Source organism: Pseudopodoces humilis, chromosome 9, assembly GCF_049639895.1.
Source record: "Pseudopodoces humilis isolate 2021_Gansu_Grassland_sample_001 chromosome 9, ASM4963989v1, whole genome shotgun sequence".
Taxonomy (NCBI): Eukaryota; Metazoa; Chordata; class Aves; order Passeriformes; family Paridae; genus Pseudopodoces; species Pseudopodoces humilis.
This window is the reverse complement of record NC_142208.1, coordinates 27,837,324-27,851,490: the sequence shown is the minus strand read 5'-3', so window position 1 is coordinate 27,851,490 and position 14,167 is coordinate 27,837,324. Positions and strand designations below refer to the sequence as shown.

Here is a 14,167-nt window from a genome sequence, read left to right as displayed (position 1 = left end):
GATGGCAACATAAGAAAAAAAAAAGAAAATAAGGACTCAATTACTGCTGGGAGCCTCATACCCAGCAAGGCTCTACAAGTGGGATCTGAGGAGCTGAAAAGAAAACAAAACCCCAAACTAACTTTCCATTGCTTTTTTCTTAGCCAGTTTTAAAGTAAACTAATTCCTTTTTCTTGTTTAAAATTCCATTCCTCAGATGCCAATTGCCAACTGCCCAGCCACATCTCAGCTTGGAATGCTGTTCACTGGCTGATGCAAAGCTCTACTGTTTCACAAGAAAAACAAAAATGTTTTCAACAGAGAAAGCAAATGAAATTGAAAATTTGTAGTGAGCAGGGCCCAATAAAAAAAAAAAAAAAAAAAAAAAAAAAGGTCTGTGAGAACCACCCTGAGCCCCCAGAAAACCAAATCTGAGAAAAACTCAGGTGGTGCAGTCTAAGGGCAGTAACAAGAAAGGACATTTCTGCAAAAGGGTTTAAAAATTCATGCTTCATGAGCATGGTCAGCTGGTTGGGATGACATGCAAAGCTGTGTCCAACTGCTCGTGTTTGTTTAAGACCACATGACCCAGCATAAGTTTTAATTAACCTTCATGAGGTGGGTACTCATAACACTCAGTGAAGTGGCAGCTGGCAAACAAACTCATCCCAATGCACACACACATACACACACACACACACACATTTTGACATAAATTTTACACATCAGAAAAAGAAAAAAAGAAATTAAAAAAATGGAACTCCTTACTGTGGTACTAACCATCCTAGCGGATGGGGGATTTGTCCTACAGTGCCTGGTGATAATGGATAATAAGGAGATATATCTGGAGGATGTGGAGGCCTTGGAATTCCTATAGAAGAGGAACATAAAGCAGCGTCAGTACTGAGATGTGGAAATAAATAAAATATAAAGGAAAAACACATATGTTTCTAAATTTCTGTTGATTTACTTTAATTACAGTATTTGTGCCTTCACTTCGTGGTTTCAAAGGCTTTTTCCTATTCTTATTTTTTAAACAAGAAAAAATTGTTATTCACTCCCTCAGTCACCTCTCCAGTCATTTTTGTTATTTAGAGTTTAGCAGTGCAATGCTGTACTAGATATTCTCTTAAATGTTCAGCAGAAATATGGACCCTGTAGCAACTTCATGGTTATTTTAGTCCCAAAGTTAGCCAAAAGACCACAGGCCCCACCCATGTGGTGACTGGATACTCAATAATATGGCATTATTCCAAAGTAATCTCCAGAACAAGTTTAAAAGTCATTAAAATTGCAAATGATGTTTGCTTTTGAGCTACCCTAGGAAACCTTTTCTGAAACCGTGAATGGAACCGAGAGCCCCTGGAAATGCTTGGTAAAACCAGGGGCAGATGTTGAAAGTATGCAGGGGAGGACAGAGAGCCCACCCATCCTCTCTGGATGAGGAGCAGTTCCTACTCAGAAAGCAGAAACCAGCTCCAGACACAAGCCCTGAATATTAACGCTTAAGAGCAAATAGGAATTACTCAGAGGAGTAAGGGTTACAAAGCTGGGTCTTTCAATTAACAAGCCATGGCACAATTACACAGCAGAAGGAAAATTAAAACAGAGACCATTAAAAAGAAGGGGTACTGTATTCAGTGCTAAAAACTATTTTTTTAAGTCACTTGGGAAGCTTTTAATCTCTAAATTAAATCTCCTTGTGTGACATTTTCATGCAGACATTGCTTTTTCTCCATTACAAAACCCAAACAGATTAACTGGGCTTTAACCATCCAGTGAGCTATTTGCACACTTGAAAGAATGTTCACAGAAGAAAAGTAAACAGTCTACAGACGTTAATCATATGTTTTACGATAACCATTTAAAAGCTATTCCCTGTACTACCATTATTTAAATGAGAGGTTGACTATGCCATTCACTTGCAATACCCAGGGATGGTGAGATGGATTCCTTTCAAGCCATGTGAAGTCAGCATTAGGCACAATTAAAAGGGGGCCCCAGTTGAAGCAGAGTGAGTGAAAACCAGCTAATGCACAGCCTCAATCAAGGGCTGGAGTTCACATAAATTATCTGCATAAGTTAGGGCTGACACAGAGTGATTCCTCTCACTTGAATCCTGTTTCTGATGAACTTCCCAATTAACTAAACGGGGTTTGGATTAACAAACCTAAAACCACTGTCACTAGGAACTCAGTGCGGCCAGATTGACACTGTTTGACTTCTTTGGGAGCTCAGGTTAAAAAGGGACTCTTAAAAAGTTAGAATAACATGTAAATTCTACTCTGTAACACCAATAAATCTAGTCAGGGTTTTACGTGGTGCTCTATATTCAAGCAGAGTGCCCTTCAGGCTGAACTTAGAGTTGGGTAGACTTACATTGGGGAAAAGAGTTGCAAGTGTAAAGCTGGAGCTAAGTAGTTACAGTGGATAAAAATTCAACATTATAGAAGAAAAATGGCTGAACTCCTGACACAGAAACAATGGGATTTGGGGAATTAAAAGAGATTCATTTTGAAACCGGTCATGACCCACCACCTTTAAAATTCCAGCTGCAATTTTGTAAGTGCAGATCACAGAATGTACATGTTTAATTCTCTGGGTCGTGCATGCAAACCAAGCACCAGTAGATCGAACTGCCGGGTGGGGTATCATGCTTGCAAAGAAACACACCTGCAAGCGACCCCACACATGCAACTCTGGTGTCACCCTGCAGAAGCTCTATGAAAAATCACCCAGTAGGTTTTCTTCTGAAGCCTAATTGGCTTAAAAAGAAAGCATTTTGTCTGGGTTTGACATTTTACATGCCCCCTTTGGTGCTCCAGCATGGGAAATCCATTCTCCCGCACTCCTCTCCCCTAATGTGCAAAAAGGAAAGATCCACCCACTCCCTCTCAAAAGAAACCCCAAAATATTTCCCACCTACCTGTTTTGGGATCTACGTCAGCTGGTAAGTGTGGAGGAGGGTTTCCTGGTGTGAAGTGCTCATTGCTGTATGTGATAAGCGGCGTAAGAGGGTGTACATGGTGTGGGTGCTGCACAACTGGCACTTTGTTAGACTGTCAAGAGAAAAAGGTTGATGCTGTTAGAGCAGTGCTGGGCATCCTCCCCACTACAGCATGAGGTACAACATGTAAAAATCTGAGCAGCCAGGATTTCAAATGTGATCCTCAGACTTTTCCAGATCCCTTCTAGGCGTCACCCTTGCAGTTTTCCCACCCTCTTGCTTAAAACCTCCTCACACACTTTCCCTGCTGTTGAGGTTCTTTAATCTTTTTGACCTGTCATGCTCCTGTATGGAGCAACAGCAATTCTTTAAAAATTTCCCTTTTTATTTTATAATCTTGTGCTTCACCTCCAAGATGCAGGCAGACTCCTCAGTGAGGGGCTGAGAGAGTCCCCCATTTAATTAGCGAGAGACCCAAATGCTCACTGACCTGTAGGTCTTTTCCTCTCCCCTTCCTGTCCTCACTCTCAGTTCTGCATTTTACTGCTCATTGCAAATACTCTAGATAAAAAGCCTTTGTAGTGCTGGAGTATTCCCTTCATCAGCAAGCATTAAGCTGACAAGTGATCACCTGCATATTTTATATATATATATTTTAGAAGAGCTGATTAATTATCAATTCATCAGAGAGCGCTAATAAATGGAAACTGGATACTGATTAATTAGGCTACTACAATATTCAGCTATATAAATAATGGCAACCCCCCCCCCAGATAAAGCCATTGAAATGAACAGCCTTGTAGGGGAAATAATCAGGCAGATATCATGATCCCCCCATCACATTCCTAGCTCTGGGGGGGAAAAAAAATCTTTTTTTCAACAACAATAAAAAAAATAAATTAAAAAAAGGAGTGAATGAATGAAATATAACAGCAGGCTGAACTGTAACTTACCCTTACAAGATCACAAAGAAAAAATTAAGCTGAAACCAGCTGAACTGCTGGACCATTTACTGCGAGTAATCCAATTGCAAAAAACCCTATTCCCCATAGAGGATTTTCACTAAAATCCTACAACAGGGACATTTAACCAGATTAGGTACCAGCAAAGATAAAGAGGCTGGTATTAGATGATGAATGGATTAGAGTCAGGTTTCATTTTAGAATGTGTCTTCATTTCCTTTTATTACTTTAAGTAAGGAACAACTTGCATTAACATCAAGTAAAAGGAATCACATTAAAATAAAGTAGTGATACCACAGTGGCTGCGATAGCGCCGCTGCTGTTCAGGATCTGCCAGCACTCTCCTGCTCACCCTCCTGCTCCAGGACAGCTCCAAGCCCACACTCACTCCCCAGCACCCCCAAACACATGCACACACCCTCACTGTGCCACCTCAGACAAACTATTGCTATTATCTGATCTGGCTTCCAATGCTCTGAGCTCCCCTTAAAAGCATTTCAAAAATAATTCAGTTATTCTTTGGGAATGAGCTTCTAGACTGTGGGGAATGAAGAGGGAAGACAAACTGGGAGCAAGGAGGGAAAGAAACATCTGTCTTCCCTGAATAAACAAGAAGTCCCTCCACCATGCTTTGGTGGAGCCCCTTTGGCTCCCCCAGCCCCTGCCATATGTGGCTATTTGGGCTCACTGCTTTGATAACCTGCAGAAAGAAGTGTGCATCCAAAAGAAGCCAGCCAAGAGCTGTACTTTTGCTTCCCACAACTTCTCCCATGTTCTTCACCATGTTCATCTTTCTGACACCCTTACATGGGATGATTCCTCTCCACCACCAAGCACTTGGCACAGGTGATTTCCATGTCAAGTGGCCACCATGCAGGAAAGCACGTGGTCACGACAGCCAATGCTGATTTACAGCAGGTTGTGTTGGCTGGCTTGTGGGACAAATTTCTGCCAGCTGAACAACCAAGGACAACTTTTGGCCACGTGGATCCATGATGGTTTCACATCAGAGGAGATACGAGGATTTGGCTGTCCAAGTTCAAAAAGCCAAAAGAGATGCTCTAACCCAACATCTGTTCTCTTCCAAGTGAACCAACCTAAGCAGTCCAAAAATAACTGAAAGCTTTGGCAAGGGCTTCACCTAACAAATTATATTTCACACCATACAAAGTGGCAGGCATCTACTCAACAACACATGACATTATAAGCCAAATGAGCAGTTGGTGAGGTTCAGGAAAATGATCATTTCCAATAAGATCAATTTTTTCTGGCCAAGAATTGTGTGAACTCCTGCTGTTAAGTGACCCACAGTGTGGCCCCATTTATTGAAGAAGTTAATACATGCTGTAGCTTTGTGCTCTCCCAACACTATCTTCATATCATTGTAAACCTCACCCAGACCCTGACAGACATTAAGGGCTGTCTTGCAAAGAGAGCTTATTTTCACAGAAACTGGAGCTGGTTAGTTAAAGAAAATAAGCAGAATAACATTAGAGAGTCAGACTTAAGCCGACAAATAAGAAACAACACGTGAGAGGAAAGCTGGACTGACACGGCTCCATCACCAAAGCCAGATGTACCATAGGGGGTTACATGTAAACTGTGGGAAACCACCACTCATTGCTTTGATACACCAAGACCGCCAACAATTTCACCACAAAACAGAACAACTGCTAAATTATGATGTATTTCACTTAACATGTTTCAGAGACAAATAAAAAGCAAAAGGAAAAACAAATAAAAATCAACAACTAAGAGCCTGAACCTTAAGTCTGCAAAATTTTTCCCCTGGTAGGTCATTTTTGTTCAGGTGACTACCATGCACTCAAATAGACCACTCATATAAAGGTGCAAGGGTAGGGTACTGGTTTGCCACTCTGATGATGTTGGGGCAGAGGTGGGAGGAGAACATACCAGGGGAAAGGGAGAAAGTGTCATATACATGCTCAGAAATATGCTCTCTGGGACAGGGGAGTGTGATCCACTTCCCAGCGAGTCAGTCTGCATCTGCACCACTACCAGGTTTCTATTCTCTTCTGCACTGTTCAGCACACACTGGGGAAAGGGACCATACCTGCCCTCAGAACAGCACACACAATTTGCAAGCCAAGCTAAACATGCATAATATGCTAAACAAGCTGCTCTTTATAAGTACTGTTCCTGAAGTTAACAAAGCTTCCTTGGAAAAGAGAAAAATAAAGGACTAACTAGGAAAGAGCAGGATTAGTCCTGCAGATGCATCTTCCTTTGAAGTCAATAGGATCTGTGCCTGAGTAACAAGTGTGGTCCTAACCCCATCCACTGGCAATGAAAGGTAAACCACAGAAGCCATCAATAGAGACACCTATTAGATGACTTTAGACATCCCCCTGCAAAAGGCAATATTCTCCAATATACATTTGTGAGCCCTTTATCAAGGGCAGCTTTAAGCTAAGAGCCATTGTGAGATGCAGGGGTTTCTCTGGCAAGCTGAAGAGCTCCATTTATGGCTCTGTCAGGCATGGGAAGAGGAGCTGCACTGGAACACACAGATTAGCATCAGGGCATGTGGTAACAGGACATGAACAAGCAGAGATTTCTAAAGAGAAATCCCAGCACCTATGAAGCACCAAGTCCTCTGCTGATATATCACCTCTCTCCACTGAAAACTGAGGTCTCATATGCTAGGTTAGAGGGCATGGTAAATAATTGCAAAAAAAACAAGAGAAGTTTGCTTTTCTTGATAACTGCTGCCTGAAGCAACCAGAGGAAATTGTCCCCATAGGGGCTCTACTGCTAAATCTCTGTATATGAATTTGAAATGCTTCTAGGAGTGCTTAAACACAGATCAGTTTGAACAATAATGGAGCTCTAGAACAAAAAAAATTCCCACACCAAAACCACAACAAATTTTGGACTGATAAATGTTTGAGAGGAGTACTGAGAACCATTTAGACTAAGTTCTGATAGGTGCCTTTAGGGAACAGAAAAACGTATCTGAACTTCAGATTTAAACTGCAGGGGATAGTGTGTATAAATTGCTGTGTATTAGTCTTTGTTGCATGGTAAGGACATTTCATTAACAGGATGAAAGATGCTTCTATGCGTATACAGCCCAATTTAATACACCCCACTGATGAATACTCGCCATTTATTGAAGAAGTTAATACATGCTGTATAAATCAATAGTTCCTAAGTCTCTGAAAGCAACATAAGACTTGCACAAGATTAAACATTGTATTGTTGAGCACACAAAGAGAAACCAGCCTATAAACAGGAAGAGTTTACTACTGCAATTTCTGCTTGCAAATTCATGGCTTGTTTGGCTTTGGTAATAAAAACACAGTATCAACTCCAAGTCAGAAAAAACCATGCCAGAGACACCAGAAAATGCCCTCACCAGGATAAGGTGGGGTTGGTAAAGGCAGATCTGCACAAAAAGCCACCCAGGCTGAAAAGAAGTCATCGTGCCATGGCAGCATCGCAGCAGCCAAAGCCTTCGGCCTCTGACTCCTTTCCAGCACATCCCCAGGGCAGGGCAGGGGTATGCTCCAGCACCAACCCAGCCTGAAACTCCAGTAGATGCCAGCATAGCCCCTGTAGCTGCACCCCCTTCCCTGACCTGGGTGGCCTTTTAAATGTCCTGTGGGGCAGGGAGGAGCTGCAGCCCACCGGGCACCCCTCAACCACCCGCGACCGGAGCGTGGCACGGGAGGGTGAGCAGGTGCTCACACCCAGACCCCCAGAGCCCTGGCCCCTTCCTCCACTATCAGAGGAATGAGAGCTCTCCATCCTTCTTAAAGCCTTTTAATCAAGAAACACTGGAAACAAATGGAGCTAGAGCTCCGCCTGTCTTTTTGCCATGTCCTTCTCTTCCCCACTGCTCTCCTTTTCTGCTGAAGAAAGATGGGCCCTGAAAGTGCTTTTATGAGCCTAATACAATAAAACAAAAGCAGCACAGAAGAGGGTTTGTCAGCCTTTTCCCCTCCTCCAGGGTGGATGCAGGTCGACAGTGGTCTTGAATTAGCAGGCCCTCCTGGAGTTGCTCCCTGGGCTCAGCTTGGCAAGGACCACCATTCAATACCAGTTCACACTAAAAAATAGCTTTATAAATTGTTTCTCTGTGTTTTCCTGATGATATTGCAGTTATGCTGACTGTGGCCAGTGAAATGCTAACAGATGCTCCTAAACTGCTCTGCAGTTCCAAAGATGCTCTTAAAGGAGTTTCTTTTTTTCTAAAGGTTGATCTCTCCCTGATTCTGCCTAGGAATGACACCTTTGCACCACACTGACCTCCTCACCACCCTGACGCCCCACACAAATCAGGAAATTAAGTTGCAATCAAGTAAAGGCAAAATTAAGTAAAGGCAAATCCCAAAATATTTCTGTAAATATTGAAATATTTTTCCACTTCCAGCAGAGTCACCACTGCCCAAGCAGAGCATCAATAAGCAGAGTATCTGTAAGCACCACTGCAGCCCTGGGGATCACCCACATCAGTAGCCACTCAGGGTGGCACCCCAAACTACACCAAGGAAACTGCAAACCATTGAGGTTAACTGAGAAGCTAAAGCCAACCAAACCCACCAGTTATATGTACCTTGGTACTCATCCCCTTCCCAAGCATAAAAATTCAACACCAGTGATGAAACATTTCCTGAAAAAAATTGAAGATTTGATTTTACCCAGCCCTGTTTAGCTAGTGGAGTCACAGGATTTTTTTCAGGATGCTTTTGCACCTGACTAAGCATTCCTGAAAACTTCCCCTTGCTCCTTTATGGCTGATACAGTGGCCTGAGCTCTTTCTCAGTTTAATGTAGCTGATTCCTGCCTAAGGTCCTGCCCTAAGCTAACTGCCCATTGTAGCAGGAGACAAGGCCTCCATTGATAACCACAACTTGCCCTGCTAAAAAAAGGCTCATTTTCTTCTTTCACACAAATGATGACAGGAGCACTGACAACCACAGGCTGGGACAATACCCTCCCCAGGCAGAGCCTTAAAAAAAACCCAAAAAACCCCACAACAACCCTCTCTGCCCTACCCTTAACACATAATTTTTTAAAAAAAATTAAAATGGGGACACACACACAAACACAGTTTTGCAGCCTTCTGTTTCTTCCCCTTCCCCCCTGACCACTTGCCAGGCCAGTGAGTGCCTACCTGCTCCTGCAAGGACTGCTGGCTTTCCAATAAAACCCGTGGTCTATTAGCAGTCTCTCAAACAAAACAACAAAACCGGCTTCCTGGGTCTAAGTGTCCAGCAATTCATCCAGGAAAAGAATCGTTTTGGTTTTTTCCCCCCTTTAACTCTGACGGAGTGTCCCCTGAATATTGGAGAGCTAAGCCACCGTGCTTGACATTTTTCCACATCCTTCCTGTCAGGGAGCGAGGGTACTGAGGGGAGGGGGTGGGGAAATGAGGATTTAAGATGTTCAGGAAATTTCCACTTAATTTCGCCAAAAGGCAATTATGTGAAATGATCTGGTGACAATTAGCATACGCCAAATCCTCTAGTGTGCAAGGGGAAGGACTGGGGTTTAGCTATCTAATTACAGCCTGTTAGTTCCGATGCAGGAGGATAAAACACACCAGTAGTAAAACATTATTAACTGTGCTCACACTCTGCTTTCAAATCTGTTGTGGGCTATAAGTTTATTGCTATGGTATTTGAAGTAGGGTTTTTGGTTTTTTGAGGGTTTTTTTCCTAAGTAAAAGAATGAAACTTGGGGTTTTAAATACAAGTTAAGTCTTGGACAATGTGGTGTTACTCTAAAGTCAGGTCGGACCCAAACAAGCACCTGCTACACAAGTGTGTATTTTGAGATCCTTCAGCAACACTGGAATTATATTTACAACAGTTAGATTTTACCTTACTTGTTGTCTTAAGGCTTCACTGATAAAGAGGAAGCACTCTGCTCACCTGCTCTGCCTGACCTCGGCATATGAATTCACACACCAGTTACATCATCCAGCCCAGAACTGTGGCCTGCATGTATCCAGGAAAGCCTTACACTGAGTATCAAAATTAGAGATGATTTGATCAACAGGTGGATTTCCCCATACCAAGAGGACCAGGTAGTGTTCTGTCCCTTCAAGTTCCAGGTAATAAAATGCCCAGATTTATTTCTTCCCTAATGTGACAAATACTCGGTGCCTTCTTTGCATACTTTAGTTGATTTTAATTACTAGACAGATACCATCTCTGCAGAGCAGGCAAGCTTTTGCTCATTCTAACGAGGCAAAGAAGCAAAAATACTTGGTATGTATTACATTAAAACTGAAAAATAACTTTTTGCTAGGCCATACCAGTACAAGATGTGCTGGATGCACAAACACTAAGCAAAGAGACGGATGAAAGCAAAGCAGGTCTTTGGGAAACGGTCCTGAACAGAAATAGGGTAGGAAGGGGAGAGGCACAGAGCAATAACACAAGCACAAAAATTAAGAGAAGATGAAAAATAGAGAGAAAAGCAAATATAAGCAAAATAGTCCTTATAATTGCCCCAAAAGACCTTGTTACATGCTTTTGTGTGAATACCTAGTCATGCAATTTGACTTACTGCCCAACATTCTCTGCAATGTCTCATTATAAACAGCTTTAATTCTTGCTTATAAACCACTTATTTCAGCACTAAACAGACATATACTGTAGGAGAAATAGCTCCTAATTTTTATTAGGCTATCTGGGATTTCTGTCTATAACTTGAAGGTGAAGCTGTTAAAAAACTGCAAGAAATGAAAGAAAATTAGCATGTATGCCTATACCTTCTTGTACTTGGCAATTTCAGTAATAACAGCATTATTAAAAACTACCATGCACACACATGCCTTAAGATATGAAGACAAGTTTTCAGTACAGATTTTTAAAATGCAGCATTCACAATGGACTGTGCTCAACACCGATATGCAATATACGTAGGAAATGTATATTAAATCCTTTAACAAATAACAAGGCTCTAAAAACCGTTTTCTTTTTTTTATATGCTAAAAACCTTGCATGCTGCACAATTAAGCAATACAATTATTAAGTAAGTCCGGACCAATAATTTCTTGAATAAATTCAGAAAAGTTTCTGTAAAAATATTATGTTAAATGCACATCAGAACTGAAACACCTTGCAAGTATTTCAGAAGAAAAGTAGCAGGCACATTTACACAGTACTGTCAGGCCTTTTGACCCAAGTCCTAGTAAAAAAAATTCCTCTAAAGGTAAAATATTTGTGAGATCTCATCACCAATATTGTAAAACCTGCATATGCAACAACATGCAGTGAAAAAAGAAACATCTAAATACCTGCCCTTTTAGATTAATTAATTTTAGACGAACTCTACAGAATTTTAGCCCTTGTTTTATATAAGGAAAGGCAAATAAATCAACTAAGCAAGCTAATCAGGCAAAGGTACCACAGAGTATTGAAATGATAGAAATCCTCCTCCTGGATTGAGTGACTCTGTAAACGAGTCTGGAAGAGTTAGAAAAGGAAGCAGCAAAAAACTCAAGACTTCCACAAAACCACCAGTGAAAATGTGATTGATTTTAGAATTCTTCAGTAAGTTTCTATTTTCTGTGTACAAGTACGGGGAATACACAAAACTGGCTGAGGGGTAGCTTTACCTTCTGTAATATACAATAATAGGAGAAAGTCTCATGGACTTCTGACAGCAAACACAGAACCACTGTATCAAAATATGTGTTACCTCATATTTATCAGCGTTCAGTCTTATTTTTCATATTCCTTTATCCCTGGGTAAAATAATTCTTATGCAGTGTCCCCAAAATTTTCATCTTTCACACTACAGCTGAGCTTTCTGAAGAATTCAGAAAATTTCACTGTCAACCAAACACAGGATCAAAAGCACCCAATAAATAGTACCATGTACTATTTTTAATAATTAAAACAAAAAATCTCGTTTCATGTATGACAAAAGTTAAACAATTCCATCTCCAAACCCCCTTAACTGTAACGTATGTGCCCTGTTACAAACCAACTTTTCTTCCTTTAAGAAAAAAAAAAACCCAAAACCCAAACATTTTTACCTTCATGGTTTCAGAGTTTAGGAAATATCGTACTGAACTGAAGAAAGCTTTGAAGTGGCCCCCTCCGCCCCAAAGGAAAAAAAGAGAAGAAAAGCTAGTGATGTCATGGTCACTGTGTGACTGCCTGACTGCAGATGTAACACAGCTCTACACGCGCACACACTTCTCCCTCGCTGGTAACCATTGTTCAGCAGCCAGGAATCGGCCCCCGAAACCTGCTGCACACCGGGCTCTGAAACACCGCCCCGCCAACACACCCCGATCCCACCCTGGATGCACGAGGGAAAAATCCCTTTTCCCCCTCCAGGCCCCCCCCCCCCCAAGCAAACCCCAAACCCGGGCGGAGGGAAGGGCGCAGAGGAGGAGTGCAACAACTGTCCCGCTGCACCGCTGTGTCGCGACAGAGCGGCTCTGCCGCTCGCTCCTCGCCACCGCTGTCAAATCAAGCGGCATCGAAAAGTCGCGCTTCCCCCCTACTAAAAATGATGATTACCATAAAATAAATAAATAAAAACAATATCGCTAACAAAGGTCACAGCTGGAGATGCTTGCTTGATTTCTCACGCTCCCCCACCACCATTTTTTTTTTTTTATTTTTTTTTTGATTCCGCACAGGAAGAAAGGGAAGAAGAGGGAGAGAGGAGGAGAGGGAGAGAAGTCACATCAGAAGTTCAATGGTCAAGACGGAAAGCGCGCACGCAGAAAGTGCTACTCACCCAGCAATTCAAATTGAGATGCCAGCAGCCGAACTGCTGGAAGAGAGAGAACCCAGAGGCAAGCGCTCCTCCTTTACCACTCAAATCTTCCATTCCCACTAAAATTGCATCCCTCGGGTACATAACAGCTTTGTCTTTCCTTCTGTTATCCTCAAAAACTTTTTTTCTTTACTGTCTAGATGCCAATTGTGCTGGCTTTGTATTATTTTCCTTGCAGCTTTTCTCTCTCTTTTTCTTTCCCCGCTCCCCCCCCTTCACTTAAAGTACTGGAAAAGCTGTCTTAAAAGATCAAGATGTCTCCAGTTTTTTGGCCTGGTGTTTTCTGAATGCTCAAAATCCACTGTCATGTTGGCTGTGAGAAGTGTCTTATTTCTAAATTGTCGGCTGCAGTTATCAAAATTTAGAGAAGCCTCCTGTCTTTTCCAATATAGCACTTTACCATCATCCTTCCAGGGAGTGGGGAAAAGAATTCCCCCCCCCAACCCCCCCACGCAGGTATGTCTGTTCACAAGAGCTAAAAAGCAGTTACTTTGGAAATCAATGACAATGCTACTCCAAGCCAGGTTGCGCAGGTATTACTATATGCAGCGAGGAAACGCCGGCCGGCCGTGAGGGAGCATGATCAGTTAAGTGTAGCAAGCAGTCACTTTATCTGCAAGATTGTCAAATCCCTCAAAACAAATTTCTTAGGGGGAGAGCTGTAAGGGAAGTGTATTTTCTTGTCATTGTAACACTGAGGTGACATTTGGCAGACCTTTACCATTAGCTCTGTTCTCTCCCCCTCCTCCCTTTTCCTTTAGTATTTTAATATTTCTGTAAAACACTGACCTACTGCAACGGGGATGCAAGCGGAACTTTGAGATAGGTACCGTTACGGTGCCCTGGTTACTGTATTTTCCCAAGCTATTCCTAAATGAGAATTAACAGGGGCACCTGAGAGCATTGCTGAACTGAGCACGGGTGAAGTCTTCTGCCCTGTGCCTTGCTCTCGCCTATGAGCATTACAAGATGCCCGCTTCCTAAATCTGAGCTGGCTATCGCGGGCACCCAAATTTGCCAAGAGTCAATCTCTCTTCTCCTTTTTAACCTTTTCCCCAAAGTTGTAAAGTAGTTACTCTGCAACAAGGGCAAAAGCCAAAAAGGGTGCTTTAAAGGGAAACAATTTGGAAAAAGTGGCTGCACTGCTCCCCTCCTCACTTTCTAAGCTAATTTGTCAACACTGATGGATGCTGCACGCGCAGGGAGCGATCGCCATGTGGGACGGACGCTGCTGCAGACGAGGCACTGGAGGAGACCAGTTGCAAATACTCGTCTTCCCCACGCACATCTGGATGATCACACAACGAGTTCTCTCCCCCCTTGCCCCCAAAGAGTGAAACAACAGGACCAAATAAATATAGGGGTAAAAATAAAACTGCTTCAAGGAGGGAGACCTTGAGTGCATCCAAGTTTGCCTTTTAAGCGGCAGTTTAATCTGCAGGGGGCACGGGCTAAACAAAATATAACAAACCACAACGAAACACAAACTGGTACCCAGGTCCTAGGG

The 14,167-nt window shown here is 42.5% G+C and overlaps 1 protein-coding gene across 18 annotated transcripts in view; it reads right to left on the bottom strand.

Annotated features, from left to right (window-relative positions):
* The window catches only part of TCF7L2 (transcription factor 7 like 2), a 173,789-nt gene that overhangs the window by 24,258 nt on the left and 135,364 nt on the right, over window positions 1-14,167 (bottom strand). For 13 of the 18 annotated variants that reach the window (XM_088059462.1, XM_088059463.1, XM_014250447.2 and 10 more), the window contains 2 exons: window positions 2,906-3,038; window positions 748-850 (listed from right to left, as the gene is read on the bottom strand). In XM_088059462.1, the coding sequence (XP_087915588.1) occupies window positions 748-850; window positions 2,906-3,038 (236 nt within the window). Of the gene's footprint in view, window positions 1-747; window positions 851-2,905; window positions 3,039-12,621; window positions 12,745-14,167 lie in introns of those variants that run through there. The other 5 variants (XM_088059465.1, XM_088059467.1, XM_088059472.1 and 2 more) reach the window with 2 other exon arrangements.